Source organism: Eretmochelys imbricata, chromosome 1 (genome assembly GCF_965152235.1).
Source record: "Eretmochelys imbricata isolate rEreImb1 chromosome 1, rEreImb1.hap1, whole genome shotgun sequence".
NCBI lineage: Eukaryota > Metazoa > Chordata > Testudines > Cheloniidae > Eretmochelys > Eretmochelys imbricata.
In genome coordinates this window covers 334,092,146-334,114,818 of record NC_135572.1, presented here as the reverse complement: position 1 = coordinate 334,114,818, position 22,673 = coordinate 334,092,146, and the positions used below count along the sequence as shown (strand labels likewise).

The 22,673-nt window shown below is 45.1% G+C and overlaps 1 protein-coding gene across 4 annotated transcripts in view; it reads right to left on the bottom strand.

Moving 5' to 3' along the window:
- Positions 1-315: 315 nt before the first annotated feature.
- LOC144275978 (uncharacterized) overlaps positions 316-22,673 on the bottom strand; it is a 66,248-nt gene continuing 43,890 nt past the window's right edge. For all 4 annotated transcript variants that reach the window (XM_077835732.1, XM_077835722.1, XM_077835742.1 and 1 more), the window contains 2 exons: positions 1,595-2,160; positions 316-925 (listed from right to left, as the gene is read on the bottom strand). In XM_077835732.1, the coding sequence (XP_077691858.1) occupies positions 777-925; positions 1,595-2,120 (675 nt within the window). In that variant the 5' untranslated portion in view covers positions 2,121-2,160 and the 3' untranslated portion in view covers positions 316-776. The remainder of the gene's footprint in view (positions 926-1,594; positions 2,161-22,673) is intronic.

Sequence of the window (22,673 nt, the reverse complement as noted above, 5' to 3'; positions counted from 1 at the left end):
TGGAGGCTGAATTTGAACAGCCAGAGAGCAGGGCTATTAGAGGGGCCCAGCACAGGCCTGCAAGGATTAGGGATGCCTTGAGGGAGCAACCTGAGGCTGAAAGCCACCACTAATGTCTGGTGCCCTGCACGGGAGTGAAGTGCAGTGGTTCCAATGTTAGTAAGAATCTGTGTTTGCTACGTATGATACACTGACTTGCAGTGCCTGTTGCTTTCCTGGGCTAAGGTATCTTTTACGTTATGCACTAATAAAGAATGTTTTCAAAGCCAAAAAATCCATTTAATGAAAAGAAAATGCATTTATTGAAAAGAAACACAACTGCTTGGGAAACAAAAAGGGCAAGGGGCTGGGGTGGGGAACAGTACAATCACAGGTGTGCATATGTCCTGTTATCATACTCAGCCTTCTTGTCTGGAGTGCTGTGCAATGAGTGCTGCACTTCAGGATGGCTACACTGCATGGTGATGGGGGTTGAGTGCAGTGGGTAAGGGTCATAGTTTTCAGGGCTGGGTGGTGAAGCTACAGGTGTTGGAGGCAACTGGTGGCGATAAGAACCCGGATGTTAGGGAAAGTGGGTTGGAGGTGACATGGGGGCACAAGGGAAAGAGTTTTGGGACAATGGCTGCAGGGGGGGGGGGTCGGGTGCGGTAGTGCTCCGCCTGCATGGCTACGAGCGCCTGGATCAAGTCCACTTGGCGCTCCATGATGCTTATCAGACACTCTGTGCTTTGATGCCAGGGATCTGCATTCTGCTGGCGGACCCTCCTTTCACTCTCCTACAACTCCTGCACTTTTTGATTTTCATTAAGGGAGTGCTGCATGACTTCATGCAGCATGTCCTCTTCACTTCTACGTGGCCTCTTCCTGATTCTTTGCAGACTCTCAGCCGGTGATAACATGGATGGCTGAGATCTCAAGGTTGCATCTGTAAAGGCAAAATGCAACACTTAAAAGGGGTAGCATTGTTCACACCAGACAGAGCAATGATTCCCCCGTACTTAACGAAGGCAAGCACAGTCTACACAATAGCATAATTTGCCTGTCCCAAACCGAGCACACATAACCCCTGGGAGCCCCAAAATGGTGAGTAAGCACAGGGTCAAGGGGGACTGATTGTTTCATGGCTGTACTATCCTCTGGGTTTCTGTACCTTGGGGAGAGCCAATAGCTGCAGGGGGCCCCTATACTGACACTGTCCCCACATTTTCCAGAGGAGTTCGTCCTGGAAGATATCTCGCTGCTGAGAGTGACCTGGGAAGCAAGGGAGGGTTTTCAATTACAATGCGGCTTCCGCCCTGGCCCATATGCAGCTTGCTTGTGTGCAGCAATGGTCCTTCCGCCCCTCATGGCACAGTGGTGTGGACATGTTAGCCTGACTAGGACAAGGACCACAGGGGCTTTCCCACAAAACCTGCACAACTGCATTGCCCAAGTTCTGGATGAGACCTTTGAAGAGATCACTGATGCCGATTACCATGATGTGAGAGAGCACATCAACATCCTATTCCGCATCTAGGCATGCATGCAGCCCTAACCCTCCTCACCCCAAGAGCCCGCACCGAATAACTTCCTTCCCAAAATAAAAGCCACTTACCGGGAGCCTCCTCTGGTGTTTGTCCTTCCCCAAGCACCGGCTGCCGTGACTGGCTACCTTCCTCCTGGCTTGAGAACAGCTCCTGGCTGCTTGCATCTGGGGATGCTGGGGTGTCTTCCTCCTCCTCAGCACCCTCGCTCCCGCTTTGCTCCTCCTCCTCCTCCTGCCTTGTTGAACTGGGCTCTGAAGTGTCCATGGTGGTACTCAGAGTGGAGGTGGGGTCACCCCCAGGTATTGCGTCCAGTTTTTTGTAAAAACGGCAGGTCACGGGGGCAGCACCGGAGCGGCTGTTTGCCTCGCAGGTTTTGCGGTAGGCATTCCGCCGCTCCTTCACTTTAACCCTGCACTGCACTGCATCCCGGTCATGGCCCCTTTCCATCATGTCCCTTGATAGCTGCCCAAAGGTATCGTAATTCCTACGGCTGGAGCGCAGCTGGGACTGAATAGCTTCCTCCCCGCAGACACTGATGAGGTCCAGCACCTCGCCATTGCTCCATACTGGGGATCTCCTGGCCCGTGGAGGCATGGTCACCTGGAAAGATTCGCTGAGAGTACTCCATGCCTGGCTGAGCAAACAGGAAGGAGATTTTCAAAATTCCCAGAGAATTTAAAGGGTGGGTCTGACGGCAGGTCACCTGAGGGCAGGGCAGTAGAGTTCAAAGTGATGAGCAGAGTGGCTAGAACAGGCATTGTGGGACAGTTCTGGAGGCCGATCAGTGTGCATTGACAGACCAGGGCGTCCACACTGGGGCCACGGCGCTCCGGCAGGGTGCATCACACGTTATGCCACTCGCCGAGGTGGAGTACCAGCAGTGCGCTAGCCATGGAGTCAGAGCGCTCTACATGCCTGGCCAGTGTGGCTGCGTCGTGAGTTAGCGTGCACCGGCTGCTTTAATGCGCTGTAACTCGCAAGTGTAGCCATGCCCTAAGTGTGATGTGTACTACTGGGAGTTACCTGCGGCATGTCAAAGAGTTTCTGATTAAATTCCCTGTGTAGACACACCCATAGATTTGATTATATCCCCTCTGTCAACACACCCATTTCACTGAGCTCTTGTAGAAAGTAAATTTCTTGTTCCTCTGCTCATTAGCATTTTATCTGGGTGTATTTCTATGGGCTTGTCTACACTGGCACTTTACAGCACGGCACCTCTCTCGCTCGGGGTGTGAAAAAACACCCCACTGAGCGCAGCAAGTTTCAGCTCTGTAAAGCGCCAGTGTAGACAGTGCACCGGCGCTGGGAGCCGCGCTCCTGGCGCTGGGAGCTGCGCCCCTCGTGGAGGTGGGTTTTTTAGAGCACTGGGAGAGCTCTCTCCCAGCGCTCTGCTGTGACTACCCAAGCTACGTTAAAGCACTTTAATGGTGCCAGTGTAGATTAGCCCTAAGTGCTAAAATAGTGTAGGCAGGGTCAAATGTGTCAGAGCCTAGCCAGGAGTAAGTGTCAGTGTTATGACTGGGGTGATGTATTTTGACCAGTCCACTTTGGACCCACTTTGTCTGGCCCTGATAATATCTCTGAACTTCCAAAGCAGTGGACAATGTTGGAGCAATGGCCAAAACATGGCACACTCCCTCTTCTATGGTCACAGTGTTTCAGTCCCTCTTTGTAGGGGGGTTTTAACCTCATATTTTAGCCAGTTTCCAACTTGGGCAATAACATTCTAATTACCTCAGATCAACTCTGGTCATTGCAATTGAATAAAGGGCTGGATTATTACCTAGCTTAACTGTGTGTTGCTAAACAGTTCCCATATTTCTTTCAGAGGTGGTTGCATTTTAATGGTGGTTCAATGATTTTTTAAGATTCAAAAACTAGAATCACTCTGCCTGGCCTAAGTCAGTGCAAATTGATCCTCTCTGCTCTGATGAGGACCTCGGTACTGGAAGGGGAATTCCTTCCTGAGGGAAGGCAGATGGAACAGTTGGTGTTTTTTCTGCGAAGGACCACTTCAGTTTCTGTCATTGTGCTCCAGAGAAACCTCCAACAGCAGAGGCTGCTACTGGAGTAGATACGCTACATCAGCTTGCAATTTGGCCCCCCGGCCCCCACTCCACTCAGCGAGCCCTACCCATTCTTGCCACTCTGCCACAGTACTGCGGGTCCCTTGATTGACCCACTGCAGCCTTCTCTTGGCAGACTTTCCCCCAGGAGGGCCTACCTGCGCCTCGGTTTATGCTGGGAGAAACTGCTATGAATCTGGTCTACAGGCTTATAAAGCTTGATTAAGCACTTTAGTGCCTTGCATTTAATCCAAGACTATGTAAATATCATCATCACTGCTATTCTTGCAGAGTACAAAGAAACCATAACCACAATATGAGATCCTTTGTGGCATGTTATTTTATAGGAACTAAATAATGACATAATTACTCAGTATGGCATCATAATAGGTTTTGATAATTACTGTCACCCACTGTGTTGCCATAAGTACTGACAGACTGGACTTAAGTATAAATACCAAATAGACCATTACAGAAGTACTTATAAGTACAAGTGTACATAGCCTTTGGAAATAGTACTGAAATTAAGTAAAAATACAACTATAAGCGCAAGTGCTTTTAACTCCTGTATTCCCTGCAAGTGTCTGGTCAATATATGGATAACTGCTGAAATAATAAGCACACAGTGGAAGAGAAAGAAAGAGATGCAGCTACTGTGTTTGTTTGCTCAATCCAGGGCACTAAGAGGTATGTGTCTGCCTGCTCTGCTCTGGCACAACTCATCCCTTCGCTGGGCAGAGCAGCGAGTCTCCCTGCTGCTGAGCTGGGCCAGGGAGCGACTCGTGAGTCTCCGCACTGCAGGTTGCAGTGACCAATCAGGAATGAAGGGGGCAGGACTGCCACCCTCATTGGCTGGTGCAACTGCGGGGCCAAGAGAAGAGAGCGCTGGCAGCCAGAACTCAGGACCTGGAGCTCCCAAGACAGGACAGTGGTTCTGTGAGACAACCAGAATCCAGGACACTTGGGAGGGGTGTGATGTGTTTTTGAAACAATTTTGGAAAAGTACTTACAGATTTAAAAAATTACTTATGCTCTAAGTACCTTTAAAATGTAAATGCAAATATCAAATACAGGATATATGAAGTACTTAAGTACAGGTGTGTAGAGTACTTCAGAATACTTAAGTACAAATGGGAACCTTGCTTTCACCAAAACTCTAGATTTCCTCACCAAACCTGCCATAGAGAATATCTGCAAGTTCATAAACCAGTCAGTATCTTTGTATAAGGCTTTGATAATCTCAGGCTTGAATCTCTTGGCATTGCTTTTATTCACACTGCTGAATCACCAGAAATACGCATTCAAATAGGAATTTACGTGACTGTCCTAGAGCAAACATACAAATGCCAAATGAATTCTCAGCAGAAATGATATTTTTATCAACTTCACACCTTTGAGATGAGCAGTGATTTGATTTAAAACAGAGTATTAGCTGGAGCCAGAACTAGTGTTTTACCTTTGGCAGCAGCGCAAACTGATGAATTAGCTGCTAGCATTTATCACAATGCTGAAGTGTCACTTACATTGCTATAGTAACTACAGGTGCAGAACAATCACAAAACCAAGCAAATCTCAGTGTGGAATGGGTTAAGCAGAGTTACATCTAAAGCTGTTTCTGCCTGAAGGCTGGTAAAGCATTAAACTACAAATCGTGTGGTACAGAAGTTCTGAGGCTGTGGAAGAACTAGAGTTGGAAAGTGGCAATTGTTGAAACCTACTATCTGAGGCCTGGTCTACCCTACAAAGTTAGGTTGGCATATGTTGCCTTGCACCGACCTATTTGTGCATATGTCTATACTCTCATTTGTCTCTGGCTAATGTAAGTGCCCAATTACAACGATGCAATAAAACCACCTCCCCCAGTGGCTTGGAGACATGGTAGACCTACTGAGGTCAATGCAGTGCAAGTGAAGACGCTGCATGATCTATGCTGACCCTAACATGCCCCTGTGACCGGGACTGCTCTGGTGAGAGTTGTGAGTGCCACTGCCCAGGGGTTATGGAGACTGGAAGCCACTAACCCCTACCTCCCCCCAACACTCCCACCCAGCATATTTTTGAAATGCCTTCTTGATTGCCCACCTTGGTGAGCACACCTAGCAACTCCCCCTTGTGTGTGACTGCCCAACCAACCGCTCCGGCTCCATCCAGTAGATGCCTGGAGCAGGCTCAGAAGATCCAATACCTGTCTACAGAGAGAAGAGGAAGCCATAGAAACATGGACATCTACAAGCAGATTGTGCAGGGGATCCAGGCAAAGGGGTATGACAGAGATCAGCAGTGGTGCTGCATGAAAGTGAAGATACTGTGGCAGGCATACATACTGCAAGGCCAGGGAGGCCAACAATAGATCTTGTGCTGCTGCACAGCCTGCTGCTTTTACAATGAACGGCATGCCATACTTGGCGAAGACACCACCAGCACCCTGCAGACCATTGTGGGTACCTCAGAGGACCATAAGACAGAGACCTCTGCTGTGAACAGTGGGGGTGTGTGGGGAGAGGAGGGGTGAGACATGGCACAGGCCCATGAGCCAGGACCTGTTTGAGACTCCCCCACAGTCTAGCCAGTCCCACCAGGCAAGCCTGATGAGGGGGAAGGAAACACAGGTAAGCATGTGCATGCATTTTTCCTTATAATGTTTAAATTTAAATATGGCACCTGGCCCATCTCCAAGTTAATAAGACAAAGGTATTGTCTTTTCATTGTTTTACACATACAAGAAGAGGTAGAGGTACATGTGACAGAATATACCCCTGTGTTAACACCCGACACATTATTGTAATAATTACAAGGCATGACTTGTGAGGTCTCATTTAAAAACTCATAATTTTCTGATCAGTAATATCGTGGCAAAATGTATGTAGCAGCATCGTATGTGAAGTCATCAACTAACTGAAATCATGACTAAAAGTATATTTTCCAGTCTGGGAAGTGGCTAAACCAGTTCCTTTGAGACAAAGGGAAAGCTGACACATCAGTCAGGTGTAAACAAGGAGGGAATGCTTCTCAAAGGGAGGACAGGGCTATAGAAAGCAGGGGAAGACAACCCCTCTCTCTCTTCCTGCTCAACGCATTCACTGCAACTGAAGAGACAAAGGAAGCTGCCATTAGACTACTGGGGAGGGATCCTGACCTAAAGAGTTTGCTCAGTAAGACTGCTGAAAGATTGGGTTAGAAAACTTTGCTTTGAATCTAATATAGTTTGTTAGGCACCAGTAAGCATTTTATCTTCATTTTTCTTGTAACTATTTCTGACTTTTATGCCTCATTACTGGTACTCACTTAAAATGTCTTTCTTTGTCGTTAATAAACTTGTTTTATTGTTTTATCTAATACAATGAGTTCAAGCTGAAGTGTCTGGGTAATCCCATTAGGGTTAACAAGGTATGTGCATATTACTCCCTTAAAGGAATAATGGACTCAATATATTTGTACTGTCCAGGAGAGGGCTTGGCAGTACAGGACACACATTTCTGAGGGGAAATCTGGGACTGGGACTGTGTGTGATAATCTTTAAGGCTGGTAAGAGCCAAGGTGTGGTTGGTTGGCTGCAGCACACACAGACATAGTTGGGAGTGACTACATGCTGGAGGCTGTGACAGTCCAGGTTGTAGCCTCCAACCGCAAGGCCAGAGACAGAGTAAGGCTTTGTCAGACCCTGGGCCAGAGCAAGTGGGGGCCCCTCCCCAACCCTTCCACCTGCAGTCCCCCACGCCTCCCCTGGCACTACTGCTGGGGAAATTGGGGTTGGGAGGGGGGCTTCCCCTGCTCTCTCAGTGCTCCTGCTGGGGAGCAGAAGAGGGTAGAAAGCCCCCCACGCCCTGACCCTGCTCCCTGGCAAGAGGGCTGGGCAGGTGGAACAAGTCAGGGTGCAAGGGCGCCTATTTTTCTGGAGGACCCCCAATTGGTTGGTTCATGGTTCACGCAGTGGCTGGTCAGAGAGCCTGCATGTAACTGCAGCTGGGTGTGTCCCTGCCCATGTGAATGCTGGTGGCACTGTAGGACCAGGAGTGGGTCTGCAGCTTGTCACAGCAGCACAGTGTGAGAAGGAGCCCAGGCTGGTGAGTCAGAGGGCTCAGTGGTACCCCACTTCCAGGTGGCACCCCGGGGCAACCCATCATATGGGGACCAACATTTTATAGATTCATTCAAGAGAACAGCCTCCCCCATCATCAGCCCCCACCCACCCCTGGAGGACCACACTCACCATGGCTGGGAAATGCACCAGGACATAACAGATCTTCTTGGGTGGGAAAACCAAATGGTGCAGACCCGGTTGATTACACGTCCAAAAATTTTGGACGCTCCACCCTTTGTAGTCCTTGGAGAACTTCATGGTTGCTGCTCCCTACCCTCCCCCTGCCGCAGGGCATCATGGACCACATCCTTACCCTTACCGTTCCATGCCAAGAGACAGCAAGGAAAACCACAGCTTCACATAGACTGAACTGTGAGAACCATTGCTGGTGTATGTGTAGCCACAACAGACTACCTCTGTGCACTCAAATGTACAGAAATGTTTACCCCTTTTCCAGTGTTAAAGTTCCACTCTGTTAATTTATGTTAAAAATTTGTATTATATTGAATTGACTGTGATTTTTTGCACATTGTTTTTCTGTCCTGTATTTCTGATTCAATAAAGTTATATTTTTGGATAATCAAATTACCTTTATTAGTTCACAATAAATGTTGCAAAACACATAGGTGTTGTCAAAGCAAACTGTACTTGTAAACGTACAGTAAGCCCCACATAAATGTACTGCAAGCACTACACAATTTTTATCAGCGCTCAAAGCCCCAGAGAACACTACGGTGGCTGACCCTTAAGGTACTCTATCAAAGCCTCCCTCAACCAATAGTTCCATGTTGGTCTCTTCTAAGCGCCCTTGTGTCTGGCTGTTCAAAGTCAGCAGACAGCAGCTCCGTCTCTGCCCTCTACACTAGCAGCAGCTTTTCTGCCTTTGCCTCACAGGTTGTCAGGGACCATAAGTCTTGAACACTGCTCCACAGGGCACTACAGAGCTAGTAAGTTCTAACCTGCCACCCAGTGACCTGCTAACCAGTGTCAGAATAGGAGCTGACCAAGGACTCCAGTCCTAGAATCCAACTGGCAGTCCCGATTGGTTCACGGCTTCTATATAAACCCACCACAGGAACAGGAAGTTGTCCATGCAACTGGATTTTCCCTGCTTTGGACTGCTTCCCCTGTGATATCTGCTCCTACTGCCTGCTGCTGATCTCGTAACCTGACCCAGCTTGCCTACTGACACCTGATTCTTAGTTTGCCCTCTGGCCTGGCTGACTCTGACCTCCTGGCCTGGCCTGACTCCTGCTCTGACCACTAGGGTCACACCACCCACATTGTCCCAGTTGTGACAAAGATATTATGCAGGACAGGCAGCTTTAACCACTGGGATATTTTTCACACTGAGATCCAGTCTAGTGCATAAACACCAGTACCCTCCCTCCAATCTAACAAAAGCACATTCAACTGTCAGTCAGACCTCCTGACCTGATAGTTGAATCTTTTCTTGGTGCTGTCCAGGTGGCCAGTGTACAGCTTCCTGAGCCAGAGGAACAAAGCGTAAGCAGGGTACCCCAGAATCACTATTGACATTTCAGTATCACCAGTGGTAATCCACTAGTTGGGAGAAAGTGTCCAACTCCAGAATGACTTCCCAGAATGCAATCCTACTCACGCCTCCGTCGCCAGTGCAGCTCTCACCTAGGTGTCCCTGCACTGGAGGGATGGGGCAAGCCTGGCACACAGATCCAGGAATGGGGCCTTTTGCATCTGAAAGTCCTGCAGCCACTGCTCATTTCTTGGACACAGAATCTTTGCTCCACTATCCACAGCTGTTCTGTGAATGCCACCGAACTTTTGAATTGTTTTTCTCTATGTCCCTTAGAAATCGTCATGTCCCTCCCTTTGTTGCGGCACTTCCAGCCTGGTGGAGTCCCCAGTGGCCGGTGAGCTTCCCCCCTGCAGCCACCTGCACACAGGAAGGGAGTGGTCAGAACACATGGTTCTCTGGCTAGCTCCAGTTGCAGGAAGGATGGCTGTCAGCTGGTGCAAGTTATAACAACCCCAGGCTAGAGCAGGGAGCCAAAACTAGCTGTTGGTTCTCAGCTTCTCTCTTGTCCCATCTTCTGGGCTGCTCTAGGTAGCTCTGTGGGTGAGGCAAGACATCATGTGCTTGGTGCACTCCAGGACATGGGTAGAACTGACGGAATCCCTGCCCTGCTTGCTGGGCTGCCTCAGCCCAGTGGGGAAGCAGGCAATGGAGTAGCCAAGGCCATTCTCCCCCTTTTCCTGTAATGCACCAGGTAGCCTGTGGGGGAGCCACTGAACAGCTGCAGCTGCGAAGCAACAGCAGTGGCTTGGAGTGATTCTCAACTCAGACCTGGAGCTGGCTGGGAGGCAATGCATCCTGCAACCTCCCTGCAGCAACAGGGCTGGTTCAAATGCATTAGTTTAAAATTTTCAGGGAAAGGCTTGGGAAGTATTTTCAATTAACAAACAAATACAAATTTTCTTAACAAGGAAATAGACCCTGCATACAAAGCATAGCAACACTGTGTGTCAGTCTTATCTGCACAAGGGAGCATTCAGAACATTGCTTGTACAAAACCAACAAAGTGCATGAAGACTGTTTATGAAATGGAGAGGGCTTCATTTGTAGTAATAATGGGACACTTTGTAAACAGTTACGCAAATGCTCTGTGTCATGGGACTCTGGTCTGACAGAAGCAGGCTGACCTTCAAGGCATCCTACAAGTCTCGTCTGTTTGGTCAGGCTTTTTGCTGAAGTGGATAATTAGGCAGGGTCTGCAGATTTCTTTTTGTGGGAGGGCATTTACCTTTCAATTGGGCAGTTTGTAAAGCTGTCCTTTATAGTATGTGGGGGTTTATTGCACATGTCCTTGGAGAGCTACTGATCAGAAGAGTTTATGAACAAAATAAATGAAGGGTAATCCAAATAGCATTGTCAATTAGCAGAGAAAATAATCTTGTTCACTAATAAAATGATACGTCATTCTGGGCAAGATGCTGGAGTAAGGAGGGTCTGGAGGGTCTATGCTTGGCTGTAGCCACTAGGAGGAATTCTGGCATGACTCCATACTCCCTGCTCTGCAACCAGCCAGTAGCTGTTTTTGGGTCCTGCTTTTAGCCAGTGCCATCCCTATCCCATTTCAGATAGCTATCACCCTAGGGAGTGCTAGTGGAGGGGGGCAGGTACTACACTCCCTAATGGGGTTCTTACCAGCCCCTTGGCATGGAAGCAGAAGGGAGAGGGAGCTCTTTGCACCCTCACGTCTTGCTCCTGCATGTAAGAGTTGGCCAGAAACTGGCCCTGTACAATATACTGATGTTGCCACTTTGCTGACTGGTAGCAGAGTTTGGGTCCTTGCTGGTCAGTTTCCCAGTTGAAGCAGGCAGTGTCACATAATTTCTTCATGTAGCTAAGTTACAAAATGTGGACGTATCCATTAAGGTTGCCAGGTGTCTGTTTTTTTAACCAGAAAGTCCAGCTGAAAAGGCGACCGGGCAATGTCCGGTCAGATGTACTGACCAGATGCTCAAAGTCCGGTTACTGCTGGGGTTGGGGAGAGAGTGTCAGCCTGTTGCCTGGCCCTGAAGCGGTGGCTCCCATGGCAGCACATATTGTACCGGCTCAGGTAGCCCCTTTGAGGAGCACAGTTTGCAGCAGAGGACAGAGTGCAGGGGCCCACAGCAAGTGGCTAAGGGGTTCCCAGTGGGCATGGAACATTCCCCTGGAGGGCAGCTTTGGAGCATGGAGGGCTCGAGTGGGTGGGGAAGGGGGCTGCTGGGCAGGCAGCAGAGAGGGAGGCGGGAGCTGCCATGCAGGAGGGCTGCACCCTACTTCTCCAGCAGGGCTGCCTGGCTGCTCCGAGGCAGCTGTAACACTCTTCTGACTTGCACTCCCTGGCTACCTACTGATGCTGGGGTTTGCAAGTCCCTTGGGGCTGCTCAGACTGGAGTTGAGAGGGGAGAGCAGCAAGCGATGGGGGAGGAGGGGAGAGGGAGGGACGGGACGTGGGGAAAGAGGTGGGGCGGGGGAGGGTCCAGTTTTCAGAAATTAGAAAGTTGGTAACCTTAATCCTGTTTTCTCGAACAGAGTTGGAGACAACTGGCACACAGGCAACAACTCCCTTTTGCAGAAACCACGGGTAAAACACTGCTGCCCTGTCCCAAGAAGCAGCTGGCTTGAGCTGATTCTCTCTAGGATTTAACACAAAACTAAGTTTGCTTAACAATTTTCTCTTTCTACCCCAGTCCCTGGGCCTGACACCTAGGAAAGTCTTCTAAGGACCACATGGACTTTCAGGGTAGGTCTAGGCATCAGCTCTCCTTTTGAGCAACTGCTTTGCAATACAAAAGAACCTCACAGCTTTGACTTCCAGACAGAGTGCTTTAACTTACAAAATTTTCTTAACTAGGGTTTGGGTGTTTATCCCGCAAAAACCTACCTCTTCTAAGCCCTAGGCTAGTGTCCTGACCATCTTCCTCTCTAGCTGAGCTAGTGTAACTATGGTCTGCAGAATTGTTTACATACACAGGAAACTTTGGTCTGCTACCTCAAGACTAAAATTTTAGCTAACATGCAAAAAGATGTCCTTCAGGCTGAATGCCATGCTTTTCAAGGTCTCCCTGTCGGTTCTGTCATGGCTATTTATATTACTTTATGCTGTGTAATTCTAGTCATGTTGGTGCTAGGATATTAGAGAGACAAGGTGGGTGAGGCAATATCTTTTATGGGATCAACTTCTGTTGGTGAGAGAGAGAAGCTTTTGAGCCACACAGAGCTCTTCTTCAGGTCTGGGAATGGATCTCCCAGCATCACAGCAAAATGCAAGGTGGAACAGATTGTCTAGTATTAGTAGTTAACACATATTGTAAGGGACCATGCAAGGTAGAGTGGCTCTTTAACACCTCTGCAGACTAAGGACAAAAAGAGGGGGCAAGTGGGTTACAAATTATTGTAATAAGCTACAAATCCAGTTTGTCTGTTCAGTCCATGATTTTTAGTGTCCAGCAGAGTAATGAATTTAACCCCCCAGGCTCATCTTTTGAAAGCGTTGTGCAGGTTTCCTTTGAGGCTGAGGACTGATAGGTCAGATATAGAGTGATCGCTTTGTGAAAAGTGTTCACCCACAGTATATGTAATTCACCCGAGAGGGTGGTATTTCTCTGGAATTGTTTACCAGAGTCCCAGGATCTGCAGTAATCCACTGGTTTCCGCTCTTGGGGAAAACTGGGTAACCCTCCTCCATAGGACTAGAATACAATCCCTAGCTCACAAAGATACATATAATAACATAACTTTTTATGGCTAATCTCTTGGCACATCTCTCTATAGCAGTCTTTTGAAGTTCCCATGCCTCCAAAGTCTCACATCTATCATACCCCCCATTAGTTAAAACTTGGTTTATGTTCTGGTGCCCCCTCTTGGTGGTTGGGTCTGCTCCCAAACCCTTTTACAGAAACTATTTTACTTATAGATATTTCTGATTATAGCAGATGCCTCCAATGCAGTTTATGAGAGAGCATTGGTGCACTGTATATCTTCATATTTTTCATAGTTATCCACAAACTCATAATGAATGTTGAGCCAAGTAATCAAAAAGTCACTTCACTGTGAGCACTAATTATAGACACTAGTGGCTAAGTTTGACTAAATGGACAAAAGGTACCCTAAGCTTCCATGTTAAGACCAGTGATGTTTAATATTTTAATCAGTGAGCTGGAAAAGTGGAGTAAACAGTGAGGTGGCAAAATGTGCATATTAGACAGAATTATTTAGGATAGTCAGGACTAGAGCACTCTGAAGAAATTCAGAGTAATCTAACAAAGCTAGAAGAATGGGTTGAATGAAGGCAGAGTAAGCCATTATTGACAAATGTAGGGTAAGGTACATTGGAAGGAATCATTTGAACTCCTCAGCCACCTTATCTTGTCCTAAATTAATTGTAATTCCTCAGGAAAAAAGACCTGGGTGTCACTGTGGACAGCTCAGTGAAAACTTCTGCTCAATGTGCTGTAGTGGTCAAAAAAGCAAACAGTGTTTGAATGAATAAGGAATGAAATGGAGAATAATATGGAAAAATATTATAATGCCATTATATAAACTAATGGTATTCCCTCACCTGGAGTGTTAGGATTATTTTATCTCAGAGGATAGCGTAGAAACAGAGAGGTTCAAACATGCATTGAGTTATCAGAAGCCCCTATTGGCTAGTCTAGGCTGGCACCACTAAAGCTCTGCCGTGTTGTGTGGCTTGTGTGGTCGCGCCAGAGCTCTGGGAGAGAGCTCTCCCAGTGCTCTAAAAAGCCACCTCCACGAGGGGCGCAGCTCCCAGCGCTGGGGCACTCTCTACACTGGTGCTTTACAGCACTGAAACTTGCTGCGCTCAGGGGGGTGTTTTTTCACATCCCTGAGTGAGAAAGTTGCAGCCCTGTAAATTGCCAGTGTAGAAGGATTTTCATGTGAAGAAACTGTAAAGATTGGGGCTAGTTATGTTAGAGGAGACACAAATAAGAGGGCACATGGCACAAGTATACAAAATAATTAATTATACAGAGAAATACATACAGAAACTATACAGAGAAAGTAAACTGGGTGCTCCCTCTCATTCAATCTTACAGTGGAAGACTGAGGGGGCACTCAATGAAATTGAAAGGCAACACATTTCAGATTGATAAGTTTGATGTAAGGGGGAAAACACCCTTAATTAACCCATGGAACTCACTGCCATAAAGTATCATTGAGACCAAGAGCTAAGCAGGATTCAAAATAGGACATCTGTAAGGATAATAAGAAAATTCTCGATTACATTAGATAGGATAATTTTTTTTAGAAGAGATATAAACCCTCATGCTTCAGGGTATAATCCATTGATGGATCACAGGAAGGAAATTCTCCTAATAACAGTTTATTCCATAATTGTCCTCTGAGCAGTTTCTTCCACTTTCCTTTGAAACATGTGGTACTGGCTACTGTTGATGATAGGATACTGCACTAGATGGACCACTGGTCTGATCCAGTCTGGCAACTCTTATGCTTTTGGGTCTTAGCTGTCACATAAACTAAATTCCATTTCAAAGATTAGCAGGAACTCCTATCAAAAGAATAAGCAAATTTCCTGGCCAAATATTTGAGGTAAACTATATTCTGGATCAAAATACAGACAGCTCAGTCTATATTTTCTGATAAACAGTGGTGGATTAAGGCATGATGAGACAGATCATCTGATGTCAGCCTCATCATCCCCACCAGGTAATGATCTGGTGAGGGGGCTTGTGTTCTTTATCTGTCTATAACACATGTAGCTTTAATCCATCCTTGAATGAAGTGGCCCATGATGGCCAACATTTTCATAGCTGCAGAGGGGACAAACAGGATCGATTTAATTAAGCATCATGCTTGCAAATGGGTATTTTTCTATATTTGGAATATCAGAGCCAAGCAGGTCATTCAGCAGCTGGCAATGTCTTCTGTGGAAGATAGACTTCAGCCTGAGAGCAAGGGAAGCAAAATTGGTCTCCATGGCAATAGGTGAATCAGACAAAGATTGGCACTGTGTGAGCTGAACAAGGAGGAGGGAGAGGTAGAAATCCTAAGACTGCAGCACCTGTTCTCATCTTCCCAGCATGCCCCCCTACACCAGGGCTTGCGGTGGCCAGTGTAGAGCCCCCAAGAGCAGCCAAAAAGTGCCTGCACCAGAGAAAGTCTCCCCAAACCTTGCAGGCTGTTTGAGTGGGTGGACAGAATACCATCCCTGGTCGTCATGGAGGTGTAACACAATTCTCTACTTGCTGCTATGTTACTATGTGCTAAGTTTTTCACAAAAGAGTATGGGTAGGTGATTGGTACCAGACCTGTAACAAATAAAATCTAAATGATGGAACTCATCACCGTGGATCTGTGGAACTGACAGCCAATGCCATATACCAGGGAAAGGGAGTGGAGGAAAAAGAACAATCCTTATAAAAACGTTTGCTCCTGGATATACAGGCAAGTCCAAATCATGTCCTGATATAGGCTGGGCACTATTGTTATCAGATATCCAAAGGGACTGCTTCAGGAGCTTGTGTAGATGGATCCTTATTTGCTCAAGGTCACAAAACAAGTCAGAGGAAAGATCAGGAGCAAATGCTGACAATAAGATGTGTCTGAGTTGTCATGGGCAATTTCAGCTGAGTCATTTGTGTAGTAGAGGAAGCAATTCCCTGTCATTGTGAAAAACAATCCCAAAATAGACACTTTAGAACTGTTTAAGTCTGCCCAGCACTGGAAAGGGATGCTATCTTCCCATTTTGTTACAGCAGCCTTCCAATTGTGAAGTCAGTCTTGTCTTCCAGTGGTGTAAACTTGGAATTAAGCCTTAAGGTTTAGTTCATCCTTAAATTTTCCTCTTTCGGGGATTCTCATGCAAGGTTTTGTGATTGATTGTAATATAGCATTGCAGGGAAACAATCCCTAAATTAGAGCATATCCAAGTCTCTGCATACAACCGTATTCTTACTAAGGTTTCTGAATTTATTTCTTTTGACTCCTCTTAATTCTACTGTTTTTCCAGTGCCCAGAAGAGACAATCTGAGAGCTAAGTCCTCAACTGGTGTAAATCAGCATTCTTATACTGTAGTCTAATTTTACACTAGCTGAGGATCTAGCCCAGGGGTCGACAACCTTTCAGAAGTGGTGTGCCGAATTCTTCATTTATTTACTCTAATTTAAGGTTTCGTGTGCCAGTTGTACATTTTAACGTTTTTAGAAAGTCTCTTTCTATAAGTCCATAATATATAACTAAACTATTGTTGTATATAAAGTAAATAAGGTTTTTAAAATGTTTAAGAAGCTTCATTTAAAATTAAACTAAAAGGCAGAGCCCTCCGGACTGGTGGCCAGGACCCGGGCAGTGTGAGTGCTACTGAAAATCAGCTCACGTGCCGCCTTTGGCACATATGCCATAGGTTGCCTACCCTGATCTAGCCCTACCTATCTGTTATTGACTATAAATCTTTCCGTAGTTTAGCTCTCCATTATCACGCTGATCTTATTAAACAATGTTTCTTGTTTACATTCTACTGGAGCACAGTTCTAATGGGAGGTCTTTCTAACTCAATCGTCTGTCAGAGGAGATTCATTTAGTAGTATTGCTCCTAATCTTGGAAACAGGCTCCCTCCATAAATTAGATCTACCTGTGAAATTATAACAAATGGTGGCTTGAGTGGTTTCTCGGATTTTCTTTTTAACGTTAAATGCCATAGAACAGTCACAGTCAGGAAACTGCTTTTCCTCACAGTTAACTTCTCCTTAGCGTAAAAGAGAAAAAATTAACTTAGTAATGACAATTTGTCATGACTCATTGGATTGATTTTTTTGGTTTAGTTTGAAAGTAATTCTCCTGTAATCTACTATAAAGATATCTGAAGTGAATTCTAAACCCTTCCTAAGTCAAATATTGCAAGACAGAAGTGAGATTTGAGAAGATAATATGGTTTGTGATATCTGTATATAACCTTGTTAGGTTTTGTTTCCTTAAGAGCCTAATTAACAAATGCAATGTTCTTAGAATGTTATTCCTGAGGCAGCAAAGACTAAGCTTCTACAAAGAAGGAAATAGAATTTAAATTCATTTTTGGCCATGCATAAATGTGTAGTTAATTATATATTAATGAAGTATAAAGTGTTCTTTGTGGCCAGTTACTCTAAATGTCATCTTTCCTCTCCTGAAGTTTTAGATTTAAATTACGCTAAAAGGTATTTTTTTAGTGTAACTAACAAAATGAATTTGTTTCATGTGGTTTTCTACTCACTTTCTATTCTGGGAATCTTTCTAATAAATATTGTCTTGCATCCAAATGATCCCAAAACATTAAAAAAAAAATCATGGGCTAAATTTTCAAAGCTAGGCATATGCAGTTGTACATTTACATCTGTGTGTACCTAACTAATGTATGATGATACAAATACACATGTAAATCAAGTATTTGTGTATGGTCTGTTAGATGCCTAACCAGCAATGTTCACTTGCAGTTACCTAACTAGTAAACCCACATTGGGAATTTATGTAGTAAAACGGTCATCTAGGGCTTAATTGGGTTACTGAGAATATTATGGGTTGGAGCCATGCTCCACTCCTCTCCTACTGTTCAGTTTTTGCATGTTTTCGCCCATTCTGTTATGCACTTAAATAAAGCTGCATGTTCCCAGCCTGCAATACTGTAAGTAAAGTGTGTTTCTTGTGCACCTTTTTGTCATAAATATAAAGGGAAGGGTAAACCCCTTTGAAATCCCTCCTGGCCAGGGGAAAGCTCCTCTCACCTGTAAAGGGTTAAGAAGCTAAAGGTAACCTCGCTGGCACCTGACCAAAATGACCAATGAGGAGACAAGATACTTTCAAAAGCTGGGAGGAGGGAGAGAAACAAAGGGTCTGTGAGTCTGTCTGTATGCTGGGTCTTGGCCGGGGACAGACCAGGAATGGAGTCTTAGAACTTTTAGTAAGTAATCTAGCTAGGTATGTGTTAGATTATGATTTCTTTAAATGGCTGAGAAAAGAATTGTGCTGAATAGAATAACTATTTCTGTCTGTGTATCTTTTTTGTAACTTAAGGTTTTGCCTAGAGGGGTTCTCTATGTTTTTGAATCTAATTACCCTGTAAGATATCTACCATCCTGATTTTACAGGGGGGATTTCTTCATTTCTATTTACTTCTATTTTTATTAAAAGTCTTCTTGTAAGAAACTGAATGCTTTTTCATTGTTCTCAGATCCAAGGGTTTGGGTCTGTGGTCACCTATGCAAATTGGTGAGGCTTTTTATCCAACATTTCCCAGGAAAGGGGGGGTGCAAGTGTTGGGAGGATTATTCATTGTTCTTAAGATCCAAGGGTCTGGGTCTGTAGCCACCTAGGCAAATTGGTGAGGCTTTTTACCAAACCTTGTCCAGGAAGTGGGGTGCAAGGTTTTGGGAGGTATTTTGGGGGGAAGGACGTGTCCAAACAGCTCTTCCCCAGTAACCAGTATTAGTTTGGTGGTAGTAGCGGCCAGTCCAAGGACAACGGGTGGAATATTTTGTACCTTGGGGAAGTTTTGACCTAAGCTGGTAAAGATAAGCTTAGGAGGTTTTTCATGCAGGTCCCCACATCTGTACCCTAGAGTTCAGAGTGGGGGAGGAACCTTGACACCTTTAAAAAACTGGTGATGAGGAAAAACATAAGAATGGCACCTTTGCATAAAATTGAGGAATGCCGAAAATGAGGATTGTCAGCAATATGTTGACAGAGTGGACCACTGTTTTCTTGCAAATGAGATAAGGACAAACAGAAATCAATTTTCCTCAGTGGCAGAGCGGTCTGCCTCTGGGTCAGCGGGGACTCCCACAGAAACACGCTGACCTCACACGGGTGGGAGGTACCACTTGCGATCCCTCCCTGGGTCACTTCCTGCTGCATTTCCAGGCATTGTAGTTCACGGAGCATCAGGACTCCCAGGCTCCTCAGCGCAGGTGACTCCCTGTAGATGCAGCCCTCCAGTCTGGCTCTCAGAGTTTCCGTTTCCTGTAGGCAAAGGCTGTGATGGCTCTTCAGCTGGAGCCTCCACCCAAGGTCCTTCCCCTCCAGCGGTCAGCCTAGAATGAGCTGGGCTGCTCCCTTTTATACTGAGGCAGTAGTTGGCGCATGCCCAGCACGGTCTGAGGGATGGGACTTCCTCCACCCATAGTGTGGGGTTAATCCTCTCTTGTCCAGTGCAGGGTATGCACACCCCATCACAAGGAGTTAGGGGAGAAGGGGAAAGAGGAGGGGAGTGCTGGGGTTGGGTTGAAGGAGGCGCAGGAGGAGTTAGGGGAGAAGGGCGCACAGGAGGAGTTAGGGGAGAAGGAGGCGCAGGAGGGGAGTGCAAGGGTTGGGGGAGAAGGGGGCACAGGAGGCGTTAGAGAAGGGGAAAGAGGCGGGGAGTGCAAGGGTTAGGGGAGAAGGGGGCGCAGGAAGGGTTAGGGGAGAAGGCTGGCCCTACCAGGGTTCGTCTTAGGGAAAATGATGCCTTAGATGAACCTGTATTTTGCACCCCACCTCCCCATTCTCCCTGGCCCCTGCTCTTTAAGAAACAGTTCTTTAATGTTTTGAAGGAGCCATTGCAAGCCTCTGTCCATTTAACCTTTCTGGGGCTAGTGTCCTTCACCTGTTCAGTAAGGGGGGCTGCTTTCATAGCAATGCTCGGTACATACTACCTGTAATAGTCAGCCAAGCCTAGGAAGTGGTGTACCTGCCTTTTGGTCAATGGTATTGGGTAGTCAACTAGTGCCTGGACTTGTCAGTCAGTGAGTGCAGCCAGCCCTTCCCCATCCTGTACCTGAGATACTGCACCTCCCTCTTCCCAGCTTACAGCAAACCTGGCCATTTGCTGCATTTTCCCTCAGCCTCTCTAGTCTTTCTGCTATTTCCCTCAGCTTCTCTAGTCTTTCTGCTATTTGCCTCACAAACCCAGCTCCACCAATTAACGCTCTAGGCCGTGTCTTTGCTAGATCAGTCACTAGGGAACGCCCTGGAGCTGCACGATTCAGTTTAAAAAAATAGAGACTGTTTGGTTAGCTTGTTTTAGAGTCAGCAGAAAACAGTCTAGTTAATAAGGACTTTACTCACTTTGACTTATACCTTGCTCCCTGAGTAGTTAAGAAGACTACTTGCAGAGCAAGGTACTAACCTAACTAATGGTGGCAGAATCAGATCCCAAATAAATAGCAGCTATTATTTGTTATTAAAAAGAAAAGGAGTACTAGTGGCACCTTAGAGACTAACCAATTTATTTGAGCATAAGCTTTCGTGAGCTACAGCTCACTTCATCGGATGCTGTAGCTCACAAAAGCTTATGCTCAAATAAATTGGTTAGTCTCTAAGGTGCCACTAGTACTCCTTTTCTTTTTGCGAATACAGACTAACACGGCTGCTACTCTGAAACCTGTCGTATTTGTTATCAGTTTCTCAGTGCAGGATTATTTTAAAAAAGATTTAAATCCTAAAGGCAAGACTCTACCAGATTGTAAAACTAATTTAAGGCAGCTTGTATGTTGAACCTAAATTGTTCCTTTTGTTGACAATAATATTCAGTCCTTGCAATATTGCTCTGACAATACAGTTTCTGTTTGTGTTTTCTGCCTGGTCATTTCCTCCTACGTTTTGATTGACTCATAGTCAGTGGGCCTGTTTCTCCTCAGACTGTTAAATTAATAAATCTGGACTAACTCCACAAAAAAATCAGTGGAGTTACACTGGTGTAAAACTAATATGAGGACAGTTAGGCCAATCTATTTCTCTGATCCATCACTTGAAGTATTTTTAGGTCAAGACTGGATTTTTTAAATTAGGCTCTTAATGGACAAATTACTGGGGAATGTTCCATGGCTTGTATTATGCAGGAGTTCAGACTAGATGATCATAATGGTGCCTTCTGGCCTTAAAATCTATGATAATAGAACTAAGTGTCTTGTCAGAACAAATATTTTTGTTTTGATTCTTTATATTTAGGTTTTTTGTTATCTAGAAAAGTGTCAGAGGAAAAATGTAGTTGAGCAATACAGTGCCACAAGAGCTCCTTTCTAAAGCAGAAGAGAATGCAAGTCCTCACAAAAGCAAAACCCAAAGGAATTGCATTAATATGCAGGGGAGATATTCAGTCTAACTGGTTTGCTATTGGTAGTAAGAGTCTAATCTGGAAATTCAGTAAATGATTAAATTTAAAAAGATAATTGTTGAATTCCTGATACCTTTATATAAAAGGCAAAAAGCGATATGCGCTCCTGAAACCACTTTCCTGATGAGATGCAGCTTTCCAAAGACTAATTTTCTTAGTTCTAATGGGACAATATCAAAAATATAATCAGTTACATAGTGAGTTGTGCAGCTGTCTGTTCCTGATAGTTCATATAATCAGTTAACATCTTTCATGCTTCCTGTACCAACCAACCAAGTCAGATAAGGGATCTTTTGCCCCCAAAAGACAGTGACTTACATTCAGAGCTGCTCCTGCTGTACTCACACAAAACAAACATTAGTGTCAGATATTACAAAGAATAACTCCAATGAATATTACTCCTTGGGAAATTCTGCACCAAAAATTTAAAATTCTGTGCACAATATTTTAAAATTCTGCATATTTTATTTATCAAAATAACAAAATATATTGACACTCCCCCTGTCAGCCCAGCCACCCATGCCAGCTGAGGGCAGGACTGCTTGGGGAAATCACAAATTCTGCTGGGAACATTAATTCTGTGCAAATTCTGCATTGTGCAGTAGCACAGAATTAGAGCAGGAGTAGAAGGTAATGTCAATTAATTCAAGTGCTATACTAGTTCAACTAATGGAATTTGATCCAGTGTGTAAAAATATCCCCTTAATTTTTGTAACTCTTTGGTTTCCTTAATTCCCAGATCATGTATTTTGTTTTAGCTGGATTGACATGAAATGATAGTACAATTAAGCTAAACCACAACGTAAATTCCTTATGACATTATACATACACTTTTTTTACTTTAAGGAAATAACTTTTTATTTCTAATAAATAAGTAAGCTCTTCTAAACTGAATGTGGTTTTGGCTGGCAAGGTGTTTTATTAGCAAATGCTGAAATAATTTACCTCCAGTAATTCAAAGTGGTTTAAAAGTGAAAAATCAGTTTCTTATTCATAGTGTGGGGCTTCCTTAGCATGCTTTCATTTTGACAACAGATATTCTGTGAAGCTAATTCCTACTGCTTTTCATGAGCAGTTGGTGGCAGATCTACCACGATGTTAAGAATAGATAATTTCCTTTGCAAAACATGTTTCAAGGACTTTTTTACAATATAAGACCTCACATAATTACAATCTCCCATCTAAATTACTGGTTCATATAAAAACTTACCTTGAAATATGAAGTATTATGCAACAATAAAACTTGGCAATAGAACTTAAACTGGGCCCCTTTGATATGACCAGAAAGTATTAATATAGATTTAAACACATTTTATAAAGGCATCCCCAACTTTAACATTTAATACTTAAGCCGTGTA